This window comes from Vidua chalybeata, chromosome Z (genome assembly GCF_026979565.1).
Source record: "Vidua chalybeata isolate OUT-0048 chromosome Z, bVidCha1 merged haplotype, whole genome shotgun sequence".
In the NCBI taxonomy this organism is placed as follows: Eukaryota; Metazoa; Chordata; class Aves; order Passeriformes; family Viduidae; genus Vidua; species Vidua chalybeata.
In genome coordinates, this window is record NC_071570.1 from 57,106,592 (window position 1) to 57,119,728 (window position 13,137).

General features: G+C 35.7%; 1 protein-coding gene across 3 annotated transcripts in view; it reads right to left on the minus strand.

Moving 5' to 3' along the window:
• DMXL1 (Dmx like 1) overlaps positions 1 to 13,137 on the minus strand; it is a 77,453-nt gene that overhangs the window by 10,066 nt on the left and 54,250 nt on the right. For all 3 annotated transcript variants that reach the window (XM_053968744.1, XM_053968747.1, XM_053968745.1), the window contains 9 exons: positions 11,087 to 11,247; positions 9,997 to 10,136; positions 9,581 to 9,666; positions 7,550 to 7,751; positions 6,166 to 6,283; positions 4,820 to 4,882; positions 2,953 to 3,039; positions 2,183 to 2,304; positions 1,913 to 2,054 (listed from right to left, as the gene is read on the minus strand). In XM_053968744.1, coding sequence (XP_053824719.1) covers positions 1,913 to 2,054; positions 2,183 to 2,304; positions 2,953 to 3,039; positions 4,820 to 4,882; positions 6,166 to 6,283; positions 7,550 to 7,751; positions 9,581 to 9,666; positions 9,997 to 10,136; positions 11,087 to 11,247 — 1,121 coding nt within the window. The remainder of the gene's footprint in view (positions 1 to 1,912; positions 2,055 to 2,182; positions 2,305 to 2,952; positions 3,040 to 4,819; positions 4,883 to 6,165; positions 6,284 to 7,549; positions 7,752 to 9,580; positions 9,667 to 9,996; positions 10,137 to 11,086; positions 11,248 to 13,137) is intronic.

A 13,137-nucleotide genomic window follows, 5' to 3' on the forward strand; every position in this document is an offset into this window, starting at 1 on the left:
AAAATGCACTTTTAACTCCACTCCACTCATTGTTAAAACTGTTAAATATTGGTGTCAGTCACACTGACTTGTATGACAAGCTGTTGGTAACACTGCCTGAGTTTCAGAGCTGTAGGTACATACTATTTCCTTCAGTACTCTCTTACAAACACCTCCTGTAAGGACTGTGTAAACAAACTGTGCTGAAGTGTCTGACCCTCCTTACTTACCTTGTATGAGCTGCATAACAGGGAAGAGTGACAGAAAAACCTTACAGCTAATAAAACTGTAACTGCCTGAGTGTCCCTTGCTGATGAAAGTGAAGCAAAGACAATGAGATTGAAAAGCTGGTAATGGTACAAAACAGTGGGCTACAACTACTAAATGGGCTGCACATTATGGAAAAGCAAAGATGACATCAAGAAATCAGCAGTATCTGAAGGAACAAAGTAGCAAATAGTAGAAAAAGAAAGGTCCTAGTGAAGCTGCTTTTCTTCCAGGCTCCAGTTCTTCCACAGCAACACTATTTCCTCTGGAGATTCCCTATTTTTAATTTCATTTACTTTGTCCTTCTTTAGGTACCTCTGTCTTCCCTCCCTATTGGGCAGGTGCTGTTTTATGCTGTGGTGGGTTGTCGGCCACAGTCAAACAATATGCCAGAGAAAATTCAGGTCCAAAGTTTAACAGCAGAAGCATTCAACACAAGTACAGCCAAATATATTTAGGAAGAAAGTTTTACAGCATGCAAAATAAAAGGCCATGTAAATACCATTTGCATTAATATATTATTTAATTACTTAAGGCTGAGAAATATACAAACACAAAAATTTTGTATGTACTTATATATATATTTGTAAAATGAAAGTAAGAAGAGAAAATGGCAAAGGCATTCATGAATACTTGCACAAGAGACCTTATTGTAATAGCAGAGCTGCAGCACTGGCACCTAGGATCAGTAGTTCCTAAAGTGAAGGCAGATGTGTAGGTACTGGCACAATACCCACTTCTATACGTGGAAAACATTATCAATCTTCTAATGCTTATTGCTCATTTACTCCTCCTATTCGTCAGCTATTTTCAAGTCAACAACAATATTAATTAACATATGCTAATTTAATTTTGCCACCAGTTATAAACTTGCTTTGAATTGTTAAATGACACCAAGTACAGTCAAGACTTAATGCATTTGGTTATTTAGGAAAACTCCACTTTATGCATTCCATGTGCAGAAGGACAGAGATACTGGTGTCTTGTACGACCATCACAGTTCACTTAAGTGTCTCCAAATAAGCATCTCTCAGCCAGCTAATCAACAGATCTGCATCTATGCTCCACAGGAACTAAGATAAGAATGTCAACGGCCAGGCTACAATTATCATTTCATCTGAATTAAGTCTAACCTAATAGCCTTTTGCTCAGGGCCAAGCTTCATTCCAGACACAAGATCTATTTCTGAAGCTCAGAATGAAGCTGAAGATTATGCTTAAAATAAAAGCTACCACAAAATTTCATGTAAATATTTCTACCCAATCCTTATGATTTATATTCTGAAACCTGCTAAATACACACTTTTTATATAGACCATTTGGCTCCAAGTCATTAAAGAAGAATTCATAATCTAACTTCTTACCCAAATCCTGATTCTTTGCTTTTAGATAATGCTTTTTAAAAAAGCATATAAGACTTGACTGAAAGCTTTGCTTGTTTAGTTGTCCCTTAAATTCTGTGCAGCATTTTAACCTATTAAGTTAATTGTTACAAAAAAAATCCAGCTTACCTCGGTTACACAGAAACGTTATATTTAGTTATATAAAGGTTATATATATTTAGGTAATATTTATATTCTACTGCAAAATATAACAAACAAGATTGAACAGATAATAGAAGGGAAGTAGATAGAATATATAAAGCTGATCTTTGACAAGCAACTTACCACAGATGCACCCCTGCCAGTTTGTGTACTACCAAGCCAAGGCATATTGATAGGTGTGCCAGGATTACTGTGAGTATAAGGAGTGCTTCCCTGAACATTTACCAGATCATCATGAGCATGTATAACTAGGAAATCATCAGCCCTAGAAATGAAGAAAGCATTTCAAATTAAGATTCAGAACAGCAACAGTAACAGCAACAGTAAATACCATGTTTTGTTACTCTGATTTAAGCACAGTCAAGTGTGATACTGAAAATAAAGAACATATACCCTTTATTTTCTATTTCCATATCATCATCAACCCAGGTGTAGATTTGCGTAGCTAAAATTGCAGAAACATCCAATTCTTGAATATCATGACTTGATGCTATTGCAATGCAGTTCTGATTTGCCTGAAAAAAATAACATACAGAAAGACTGATGTAAATGGAAACCCTAAAAATGGACTTATTCTATTTTTTCTGATTATAGCACTGTTGCTCACAAAAATATACACTTAATTTACAAACCTCAAACATTTACATCTACAAATCTATATGTATTTATACTTTACATTTCCCTTTCTAAACTTATTTGCATCGGGGATAGTATCATCCATTATTTGCATCTTGTACCTCTCAAGCAGCTCAATTATCTCCTTGCTTTTCTCAGAGGATAAGCAATGGGTAACTATACTACAAGGCTAGCAAGCAGGCTCCCCTCCTCCAGTTCTGAAGGGTTACATGGCTGAACAGAGAAGAAAAGATTACTTCCTGTTTGACAGAAAAGGACAAATACTCCTACACATAAGCCTTAAAAAAAAAAAGCAGAAGCCACCTCTCCCTTCAATCAATCCATTGCACAATAGAAAAAGAAAAAATTTGTAGTAGAACTGTTCATGAAAAGGTAACTTTGAAGTGCTTTAGAGAAGGGACCGCTAAAAATTGTAGCTGCTAAAAACAGCAGGATGGCTAGCAAAGCCTATTTCATCCAGTCACAATGTGCCTGTGTATCAGGTGGAAAACACAGCAATTAGATTATTCTATCTCCTTTATACTCACCTTATTGACTGCAAAAGCAGTAATGATGTCTGACTCTTTATGGATTATTCTCGCCTTGCCACCAGGGTATCCTGTATCTGTTTCTATCTGTATTTAAAAAACAAAGCATAGTTAAATGCAAACTTCCATGCAGTACCACTTCTTATGCAAAGTACAGAGACCAAACAATGTTACGTGTGAAATTTTTTTCCCCTTAATTTTAATTCAAAGAAAACTCAACAAATGTAGCCTGTAACAATTATGCTAAACCTGGTTTGTGTAATAACATAGCTTCCCATTACCATGTTAAGGTTACTACAGCAACAGAGAAAATGTAATTTGTCACGCAAGCCACAGTACTGTGTTCATTTTCAAGTTTTTCAGGGGTGCTGAAAACCAGCAAGGCTACATGCAGCACACTGTTGATTTTGAATGTTGTATTTTGCTCTCAAAAAAGTTTGCTAAGTCTATGATTGCTCTTAGCAAAGACCTTTTGCCACTGAAATTGATGAAATAGTTCAAAAGAAGGTGCAGGTAAGCTCCTGAACGGGAAAATTAATTTAAACTTCGTCAGTGCATCTAATCACAATTATTGCAATTATATAAATCTGGAATCCTGTACATGTCAGAACCACAAACCTTTTGCTATCACTTTTTTTTCCCCATGTGATCTAATGCTGGATTTGAATATTGTCTATAATTCTGTATTTTAAAAATGCAATCAGGTAAATACCAGCACACAACAAAACTCTAAATTCTACCAGCACTGCAGCAATCCTTTTCAAAATTAAAGAACTCAGCACTGAAAGAATTGATAGGTTACTGACACAGACTGTTACAAAATAATTTTGCAGTAAAAACAATAACACTGCCAAATTAATGGTGACCTAAGAATTCAAACCTGAGTTACAAATGCAATATTTAATTAAAAAAAAAAAACCTAAAGAATTATGTCAAAACTATTTCCAGCCTCTCATCTTCAAATTCTTAATTTTCTGTGCTTTAAAAGATCTAAACAATATTTTATTTGAAAAACAGTATGATTTTTCTGTCAAAGAACTGAAAAAAGTCTTTTACAAAGTCTAAAAAACCAATTGTTATGGACCAAGAAGTAGAATATCTTTTTTAAAGTCAAAATAAAATTGATACTTCATTGATTTCATATATATAACACTGGAGAAAACTGCAGTGGCAAACAGATAAAAAACCACCATTTGTGTCTTATGATGAACAAACCTGCACAAAATTAAATTTTTTTCTCCAGCCAGTTCCAATTACTACTTGCTAATACTCCATTATCACATAATTAATATTAACAAGGTAGCCCAAGCCACAGAGTGTTCCCTTTTCTGTCTTCACTCTAATTTTGTAAAAGAAAGGAATATGGTATTCATTTGAGTACCTAAGCATTGTAGTCTATCTATTTAGTATGTCACACCAATCTTAAGTATTAGTGAAAGCTTTCAGTAGCAAACTCCTATCATGCTAACAAACTGCTCAAAGTGCAGCTCACCACCTTCACTAAAAACAGCTACTGCAGCTCATACTGATCAAAGGTTCTATATGTACCATGTATCATACTACTACTGAATTTTTGTCACTTGGGCAAATCTCAACTTCAGCTCTTCACTTGGCCAAGCTACAGAAGTTGATAATAGCTATTGTTTGTACCTAGCTGATGCAGCTAAGATGATTTCACATAAACTAAAGATAAGTTTCACATAAACTCTGAAACAGTTTAACTCAATCCCTTGCATTTTTTATATTTTTAAGTTTCTTTGCTATGTGAGCAAAGACTTCTGTTTAAAGTGAGATCAGCACCACTTAGACAAAATAAAAATTCATAATTGTGTTAGGTCTAATAAATTTGAGAATTATTACTGTGTACCTTATTGATGACGGGCTCCTCCACCACAGAATTTTTCATGGTTTCATTGTGCTCCTCTAATGACTTCACCAAGGAAAGAAACACCACAGAACAGAGCATAAAGATCAAACATGCATGTTATCAAGGAAATCCTCAATTCCATGTTGCTTACTCCAACACAGGACAACAGAAATACAACAGCATGTCGGCACACGCATGTGCATAATTTATATAGTAAGAATAATTAACAGATTCTAAACTCTGTTTTCTGTACAGAATACACTGATTTACTCTGTACTGTAACAGCACCCAGTCCATCCCAAAAGCCAAATTTCTTAAAAAATAAGCAATCTACACTGACATTTTATCAGCAACAAGATAGAAAATAAAGCAAATTACTCTGTTTAAGGCTGTGAGCCTACCTTGAAACATATAAAGCACATCTAAAATTTTCCAAAATACCTGTCCATACAGCATAACATGGCTGTGTTAACGTAAGATATGATCAGAAGTGGCAAAATGGAACAATTTTTAATGGCAAAAAGGAACAATTTTCCTTTTAACTGCACTCCGCAGTGAACACAATTAGCCAACATTACCCAAACAAGCTAATATTCTAGCTGTGACAGGACAAATGTTAGGTCATGCAGAAATCTCCTCTGCCACAGCTTTACTAATCATGAATATTCTTTCTCCTGCATATTTAGTTTGTTCACATCTGCTTATTTCTCCTCCATTTCTGCTATGCTACAGTTTTTCTGTTATACCAGCAATTCTTTCAAAATTATGAGCATGGGTAAGTAAGAAAAAGAAGTAAAGAGAGAGACAAAAATCCAAAAGCTCATTACAGAACCAAAATTTTAAAACATTTAACTGCATCCAGAACAGGAATCCAACTAGACACTGTGACAAATGTTCATGGACAGAAACAGTAATTGCTGCATGAGCATTTTTCTTATTAAAAGTGAATTATAACATGGTAGATCATGACCACTGGATAAAAGCCAGGATGAGTATGGTAGGGACAAACTAAAACTTCAGTACTTTGGCTCATTAGATTACTGGCTTTAATCTTTGAAACAGTCCACTTTGCCCTTCTTTTGAGGCAGCTTTTATACTGATCTTAAAGAAGAGACTGACTGTAGCAACACTGTGCTAGTTGTCATTTTACAGTCAAAGTCTGATTATTTTTGTATTTTATGAAACAATGGACAAGTATTTTTTTGTATGAAATACAGTAGATTTGGAGCCGTTGACAAGTACATTAACCCTTCATGCACCAGAAGTAAACAAGCCAGCCAAGTAACTAAAAAGACAGTTGACAGATTGACCTGCTGTATTTTCTGCATTTTATATACCATACTGACCTCATTTAGGTATCGTTTCTTCGTAAAAATATTTCTAATAAAAGTTTCCTGGATTTCTTCCTGTTTGACCAAGTACTGCCAGAGCCTCTTCACAGACAGTGCAGCATGACTGCTAGAGCTACAGAACAAAGTTGAATAAATACATCATGCTGAATACATCAAAGTTGAATAAATACAACATACAAGAGTGCAGTATTTTATATTCTAATCAAACTATAGTCAGAAGAAATGCTGAAGCAAAACTACAGAGCTATAGACAGTATACTAAGGCCAATCTGGAAGCACTTTTATACCCTCTTCCTGAAAAACCTACACATGAAAGGAGGTACAAAAGAAAGAAACAGAGTATGTAGAATGTTCTCCTATCTTGGTACAAGTGAGAAAATCTCTTTAAGAGATTACACAATGGTAAGAGCAGCATACAGATTATTTATTAGTCCAGCTCATTCTTTACAATATGAATAATTTCTGTTAAGTCCTGAAGAGTGATCCTTTCACATGGACAATGAATGACTAACACTTCCTCCTAGAAACACATCAGCTGTGTAACTTCTTTGAAACACCCATGATTTTTTAGTAACAAAATTGGAAGGCTTGTAGAATCAGATTAGAATTCAAATGTTTGTGCTTATCCCTAGAAATGGCACACTCAAGCAAAAATTATAAATACCGATATAGCTGCTATATATAGCTGCTTAAGACAAGCCAAAATCCATCAAACTCTGAATTGCTTTAAATCATAGTTTTAAAATAATGTCAGAACAGATACCTGTTAAACTGGTCCCTTTTAATCAACCTGAGTTACTGAAAGTGTGACCATGATGAAATATTTTACAAGAAAAAGCCAGATTTTCTGTATTGTGAAATCTACAAGTGACAGTAACATTAAAAAGGCAGAAATCTATATAGAAATTACACTTTGAGAGACTGAGAACACTTTTCTGGCTGAACATGCAATTATGTTAAGTCATACCTATGCAAATATTAAAAATAATAAGAATTTCTTCTCTGAATTTAGGTAACAATACTGATAAGACTGTGAGGTAATTTTATTACATCTAAAGGTGGGGCAATTATTTAATTCACTGTCACTAATCCATAATTATCTCTCAAGGCGAATGTTTTATTCTTTATTTTATTGTCAAGCATACTTTTTCCAGAGACACTCAAAATCCATGTTAGGCTTAAGTAGAAGAATTTTAAAAAATTAGAAACTGTGGTACATTTTTCCTGCTCTTGCTTCAAATCAGAGATGCATGAAATCTGACATGTACCCTTTGTTTCACATAGCTATTGAAGTTGCAGTCTATCACATGCACTAACAACCTAACACTTGATTTATATCAAAGATATTACAGGCAGTGTTTACAGAAATTAGACTCACGTGAAAGGAGTGTTTGTAGGCTCGAGTAAAGTTTTGTGGCGGAGCAATGCAGGACCAGCAGCAACGGCATCTTCAGAAGCATGAACTGAAATATAATGTTGAGGTGGACCTCCATACAGCTCAAGATGCCGGAGAAGAACTTGTTCCCAGCGCTGTAAAGTTTTCAAAACTGCATGGCATATTGGGGAGCTAACTGGAAGCTCTAGAAAGACAAGTAAATAATAATAAAACTCCTCCCCTTTCCGTTATAACCTTGATAAAGATAATTCCAGCAGGTGAAAGTTGAAGTTTATTTCAAATGTCTCCACAAGTAAGCTTTGTTCAAACCTCAAGTCAATATTTGCAAGTATAAGAAAATGAACTGCTTAGGGCTATTTTTGCTAAAAAAGGGAACAGATTTCTCCAGTATTGGAGAGATTATTACGAAACAGATCCTCCTGGAAGATATCAAGGAACATGGATGACAAGCAGGTGTTAAGAGAAAGATGACACACCTCATAAAGGGCAAATTGTGCCAAACTAATCTATTAGTAGCATTCTGTTGTGAACTGACTGCAGTGGAGGGCAAGGAAAGAGCAACTGATGTCTTAAGCTTTTAACTTCTGTAAGGACTCTGACGGTGTTCCACACAACATCTTTGCCTCCGCACTGGAGCAAAAAGAATGGACTATTAGACAGCTAAGGAACCAGCTGAACAACATCACCCAAAGAGTTACACTCTATGGTTCAACATCCAAATGGAGATCAGTAACAAGCCGTCCCTCAGGGATGCATGCTGAGATTGGTACTGTTCCATCTCTCCAATAATGACACAGGCAGGGGTAGTGAGAGGCACCTGCAGGCAGCTGGCAGAGAACACCACGGTGAGTGGTGCAGTTGAGTTCTTGGATGGAAGGGATGCCACCCACAGGGACCCTGGCAGGCCTGAGGAATGGGCCCATGTGACCCTCACAAGCTTCAGCAAGGACAAGTGCACCTGGGTCAGGGCAATCACCAGTACCAAAACTGAGTGATGAACAGACTGAGACCAGCTCTGTGGAGAAGGACTTAGGTATACCAGTGGATGGAAAACTGAGCATGATTCCGCTCACAGACCAGAAAGCCCACTGCACACTGGGCTGAATCAAAAGAGCAGCCAGTAGGGTGAGGGAGGGTATTTGGCCCCTCCAATTTGTGCTTGTGACACTCTACCTGGGATACCATATTCATGTACGGAGACCCCTCTACAGGAATGACAGAACTTGTAGAGAGGGTCCAAAGAAGGCGACAAAAACTGGTCAGAGGGCTGAAACGCCTCTTCTGTGAAGACAGGCTGTGAGTGCTGTGGTTGTTCAGGCTGGACTGGAGAAGGCTCCAGGGACATAATACAGCAACCTTTCAATATTTAAAGTAGACTTACAGGAAAGACATAAAGAGACTCTTTACCAAGGCCTGCAGTGATAGGGGAAGGAGTAATGTTTTCACACCAAGCCAAGTAGATTTTGATCAGATAAGAAAAAGACATTATTATGATAAGGGTGGTGAAACACTGGAACTGGTTGCCAGAGAGGTTGTGGATGCCCCTGACGTGGGAGGTCATGTCAGATGAGGCTCTGAGCAACACCATCAAGTAAAAGATGCCCCTGTCCATAATGTGGTGGGCTGGGTTGGACCTACCTGACTGTTAAAGATCTCTTCCAAAACCAAACAATTCTAAACAAGGAGTAGGAATGATATTACTTCAGTTACAAAAAAATTATAGTGTTTCCACCAGGAAATAAATATTGCAAACATTCTTACATGACTAAGCAAAGACAACATAAGTATGCAGAGACCTGAGCATTCTTTTTCACCCATTCATCTTAGCCACCCACCACGTCATTTCATAAATATACCTGCTCTATGATAAACAGTATCAGAACATTTATTCCCATATCACTAAAAAAACTAAGAACTTTTGAACTAAAAGCTACAACATATGCATATTATTCAACACATTGCTGGTTTTAATGTGCTGATTAGGTATGAAGAGACAACTCTGCTGCTTATTACCTGAAAGATCATGTCCAGCCAAAGGGTAGAAAATCTTCAAATTGTGAAGTACCAGCTGAACCATTGCCAATCTCATCAGTGACCAACTAACAAGAAAGCACTAGTAAGTGATTTACTAATAGGAAAATCATTTTCTTACTTATTCAATATTAGGTTTTAAATTTAGAGCTTCAAATCGTCATTATAAACTACTGAAAACTCCAAACCATACTTTAGAATATTATAGGTACTTTGAATTCAAAAATTACTACACCACATACTAATAAAATGAATAAAATAATTATTGTGAAAAATTAACTACTAAGTCTAGGTAATACATGGAAAATCCAGTAATTGGTATATTATCTCAAAAATAGAAAAGCAGAAATGCAAGTCTAGACATAGAAAAATATCTTGCATTCTAAAGAGCTATTTACCTGTAAGAATTTGAATTAGAATGCTCTTGGTTATGTGAATTTGATGCAAACATATCTCCATCATTGTCTTCATCATCTTCATCACTTTCCTGACTCTCTTCTGAATCATATTCCACTCTACTTTGCGATGGAAGAAATGGCTAAAAATTTCAACAAAATTCTGTAAATATCTTCTAGCCAACATCTCATTCTAAATTACCTTTTAAAAATTCAATCATTACAATGCTTAAAGCTTTTTATAAAAAGTAGATATATCATCTTACTCAGTTTAGTAACATTTAGAGTTTGTACCTCATGAGAAGGGTAAACATACATCAGTTAACACCTTAACTATTATTTACATTACTGAAAAATTCTGATGCTGAAAATAAAAGCACTGTTTTTGAATTCTTATTTTATTTTCATGCCAGATATACCAAATCAAGTATGGGACACACGAGCCTGTCAGAGAGAAGCCAAAACCACTAGGGTGTATTCTCTTCCATTTTTCCAAGAACTCAGAGAAATACTATCCTCTCTCTACAGTGTTCCATATTTATGATCAGCCCATTATCATTGCCTCACTGTGCTATTCAGTATTTGCATTTTCTTTTTTGTCCTTGCTCCTAAAATACGCTTGTTTATTTTGCTTATGTAACACTTGATAGAGAAATGTGTGTACAACTCCACAGAAGTATGTAACTTTCTAGAATGATCTGTCACAATGGACTTAACAAGGCAACATAATTTGACTTCCAGTGGGTATGCATAAGCATTTCACCCAGTTGAAATAACTGATAAATACTTCTCACATTTCCTTGTTCCTCTAAATACCTGACTCATAATTATATACACATTTGTACTCTGTAACTATAAAAATCAACATGATTTGTTCATACCGTTATCTGGAAATAAATTAATTGAATAACAACAGTTTTCAAGAAAGCTGTTTCAAAAATATGTATAGGCTTTTTTTAGAAAAAGCTAAACATAAGCAATAAAAACAAGCAGATTCTATCACATCAGTACCTAGAATAATGACTAAGAAGAGAAAAACTACCAATCCAGAAGTGATTGAAGACACTTAATTGTCAAAACAGCAAAAAATTACCTTTGCAATGAAATAATCCCAGATGCTAAGCTCAGGAGGGATAAATCTTTCTTTATAAGATGATTGTTGGTCTAGCAATGGCAATGCAGGCAACTGAGAACTCTCTTTTGGAGAGATTTTTGATGAAAGCCTGTAATGTTTTTGCTGTTTCTCTCCATCATCTATGGGAGAAAAAAATAGAATATGTTGCTTTAAACCTTCTGCTCTACCTCCCTATTGCTTTTAATAAACGGATTCGTAATGAAAAGTAAAAATTTCCATCATGACAAGTTTTCAGAATTTTATCTTAGCATTTATGTAACAACTAAACACAGAAAATGTTAATCCTCAAATACATAAAACTAATATATAACTAGAACTCCAGAATATAAAAACTCCCTGCACAAATAGTACATCCCTAACTGTATTAGATCTCCCCTTAAAAGGTGACAAATATTATTACTCAAGCCAACGATCTTGCAAAACGAAATTACTTTAATAAGAACTACTGAATACTTATTATGTTAGCTTTTAAGACAAGCCAGGAGACTTGTTTTTCAGTATATATATTGCAAATACGTAAGCTTGCCATTCCTGCTTCAACTTGTAACTCCATGTGTCCCTCTAGTAGAGATCTGTATTTTTTTTTATAAGTGGTACAATTCCGCTAAATCTCCATGCCCTGACAATACATTTCCTCAGCAAATATAAAAGATAACATCTTAACTAACACAATCTAATATACAACTTACTAAATGGGGAAAGATTAATTATTTGCAGTAACACCCTAATTCCTAGGAGTAGAGAGGTCCCCTCTCTTGCCCCACATTGACTTTTTCTAAACTTTGAACATCAATGGAAGGTTTTACTTCCATTCTTGATTATTACAGAACTGAAGGAAATAGCTCATTCAAGATTGCAGGAATATCTTAACATATTTGTATCCCCTTATACCTGAAATACTTCTGGATCTTGTTAGGAATCATACTCCAATATAGCCTTTTATTAGTAGAGGAGGAATGATACCAATTTTCACTTGTCTCCAATTGTCAAGTGTTCTGACTCTCCAGAACACATCAGAAGTGAAAGTGACGAGGGAGAAAAGAAATTATATTTGGACATTTGTTGGCCATCTTTCATAACAGAGAAAATGAACTTGAATCAATTTCCTACTTGATTGTAAAAGGTGGAGCTTGTGTTTGTATTTTGTTGTTGTATGGTTGGGATTTTTAAAGATTTTTTTATTCTGTTTTCAAATAGATACATGGAATGTACAGAGATCAGTTTCTACAGTGAAACCTAGGAGTGGGTTCAAGACTTAGGTAAAACAAAGAAAGCTTAAATACGCAGATAAAAAGGAAGTTGATTTTTTGAACTTCATTTTGGAGTCCACAGAACTTGGAACGCTGATTTAGCTGAGTCAGTTTTCTTAAGCAGAGGGGAGTATGGGCTGCCTTATGACATAACAGCAGTAGTAAGTATGAGCCAAGAAAGCAATTCTGTAGGCTTAAAGGACCTCACCTGAGGGACAGATACCTCCATCACTGAGTTCAAGCACCAACACGTTGGGCGAGACCAGTTCCAAGAATGAACTAACATGAATATCACAAATGCAAATAGCTTCTTTACTGTTTTAACTTTCCTATTCTCTTCTGCTACCAAGGGCCCACAAAACTAACAACCACGGAAGCTTCCAAAATTACCTTCTCCTGTTAATAATGCTGAGCATGGCAAAAGAAGAGCCAGCACACCCATCTGTTCCTGGAGTAAACTACCATTAAGTATTTCCTATACCCTTATTTTATTAGTGTTTTATCCACAGGAGACTTTCTGAGTCTTGATAGTGCCTGAAAGACTACTGTCCTTCAAAACTCTTACAGGTATTCCAATCACTTGAAAACAGAAGGTCTAACAGTCTGAACAAAAGAAAAACAGTGGTAATTTACAAACACTTATTTCCATATGTAAGACTTACTTGCTCATAATACAAACTGAGCCAACTGTACAATTTTAACTCTAGGCCATTAAGATTTAAATACATGGTTTTTTAAAAAAGAACTTCCAGGATTTCC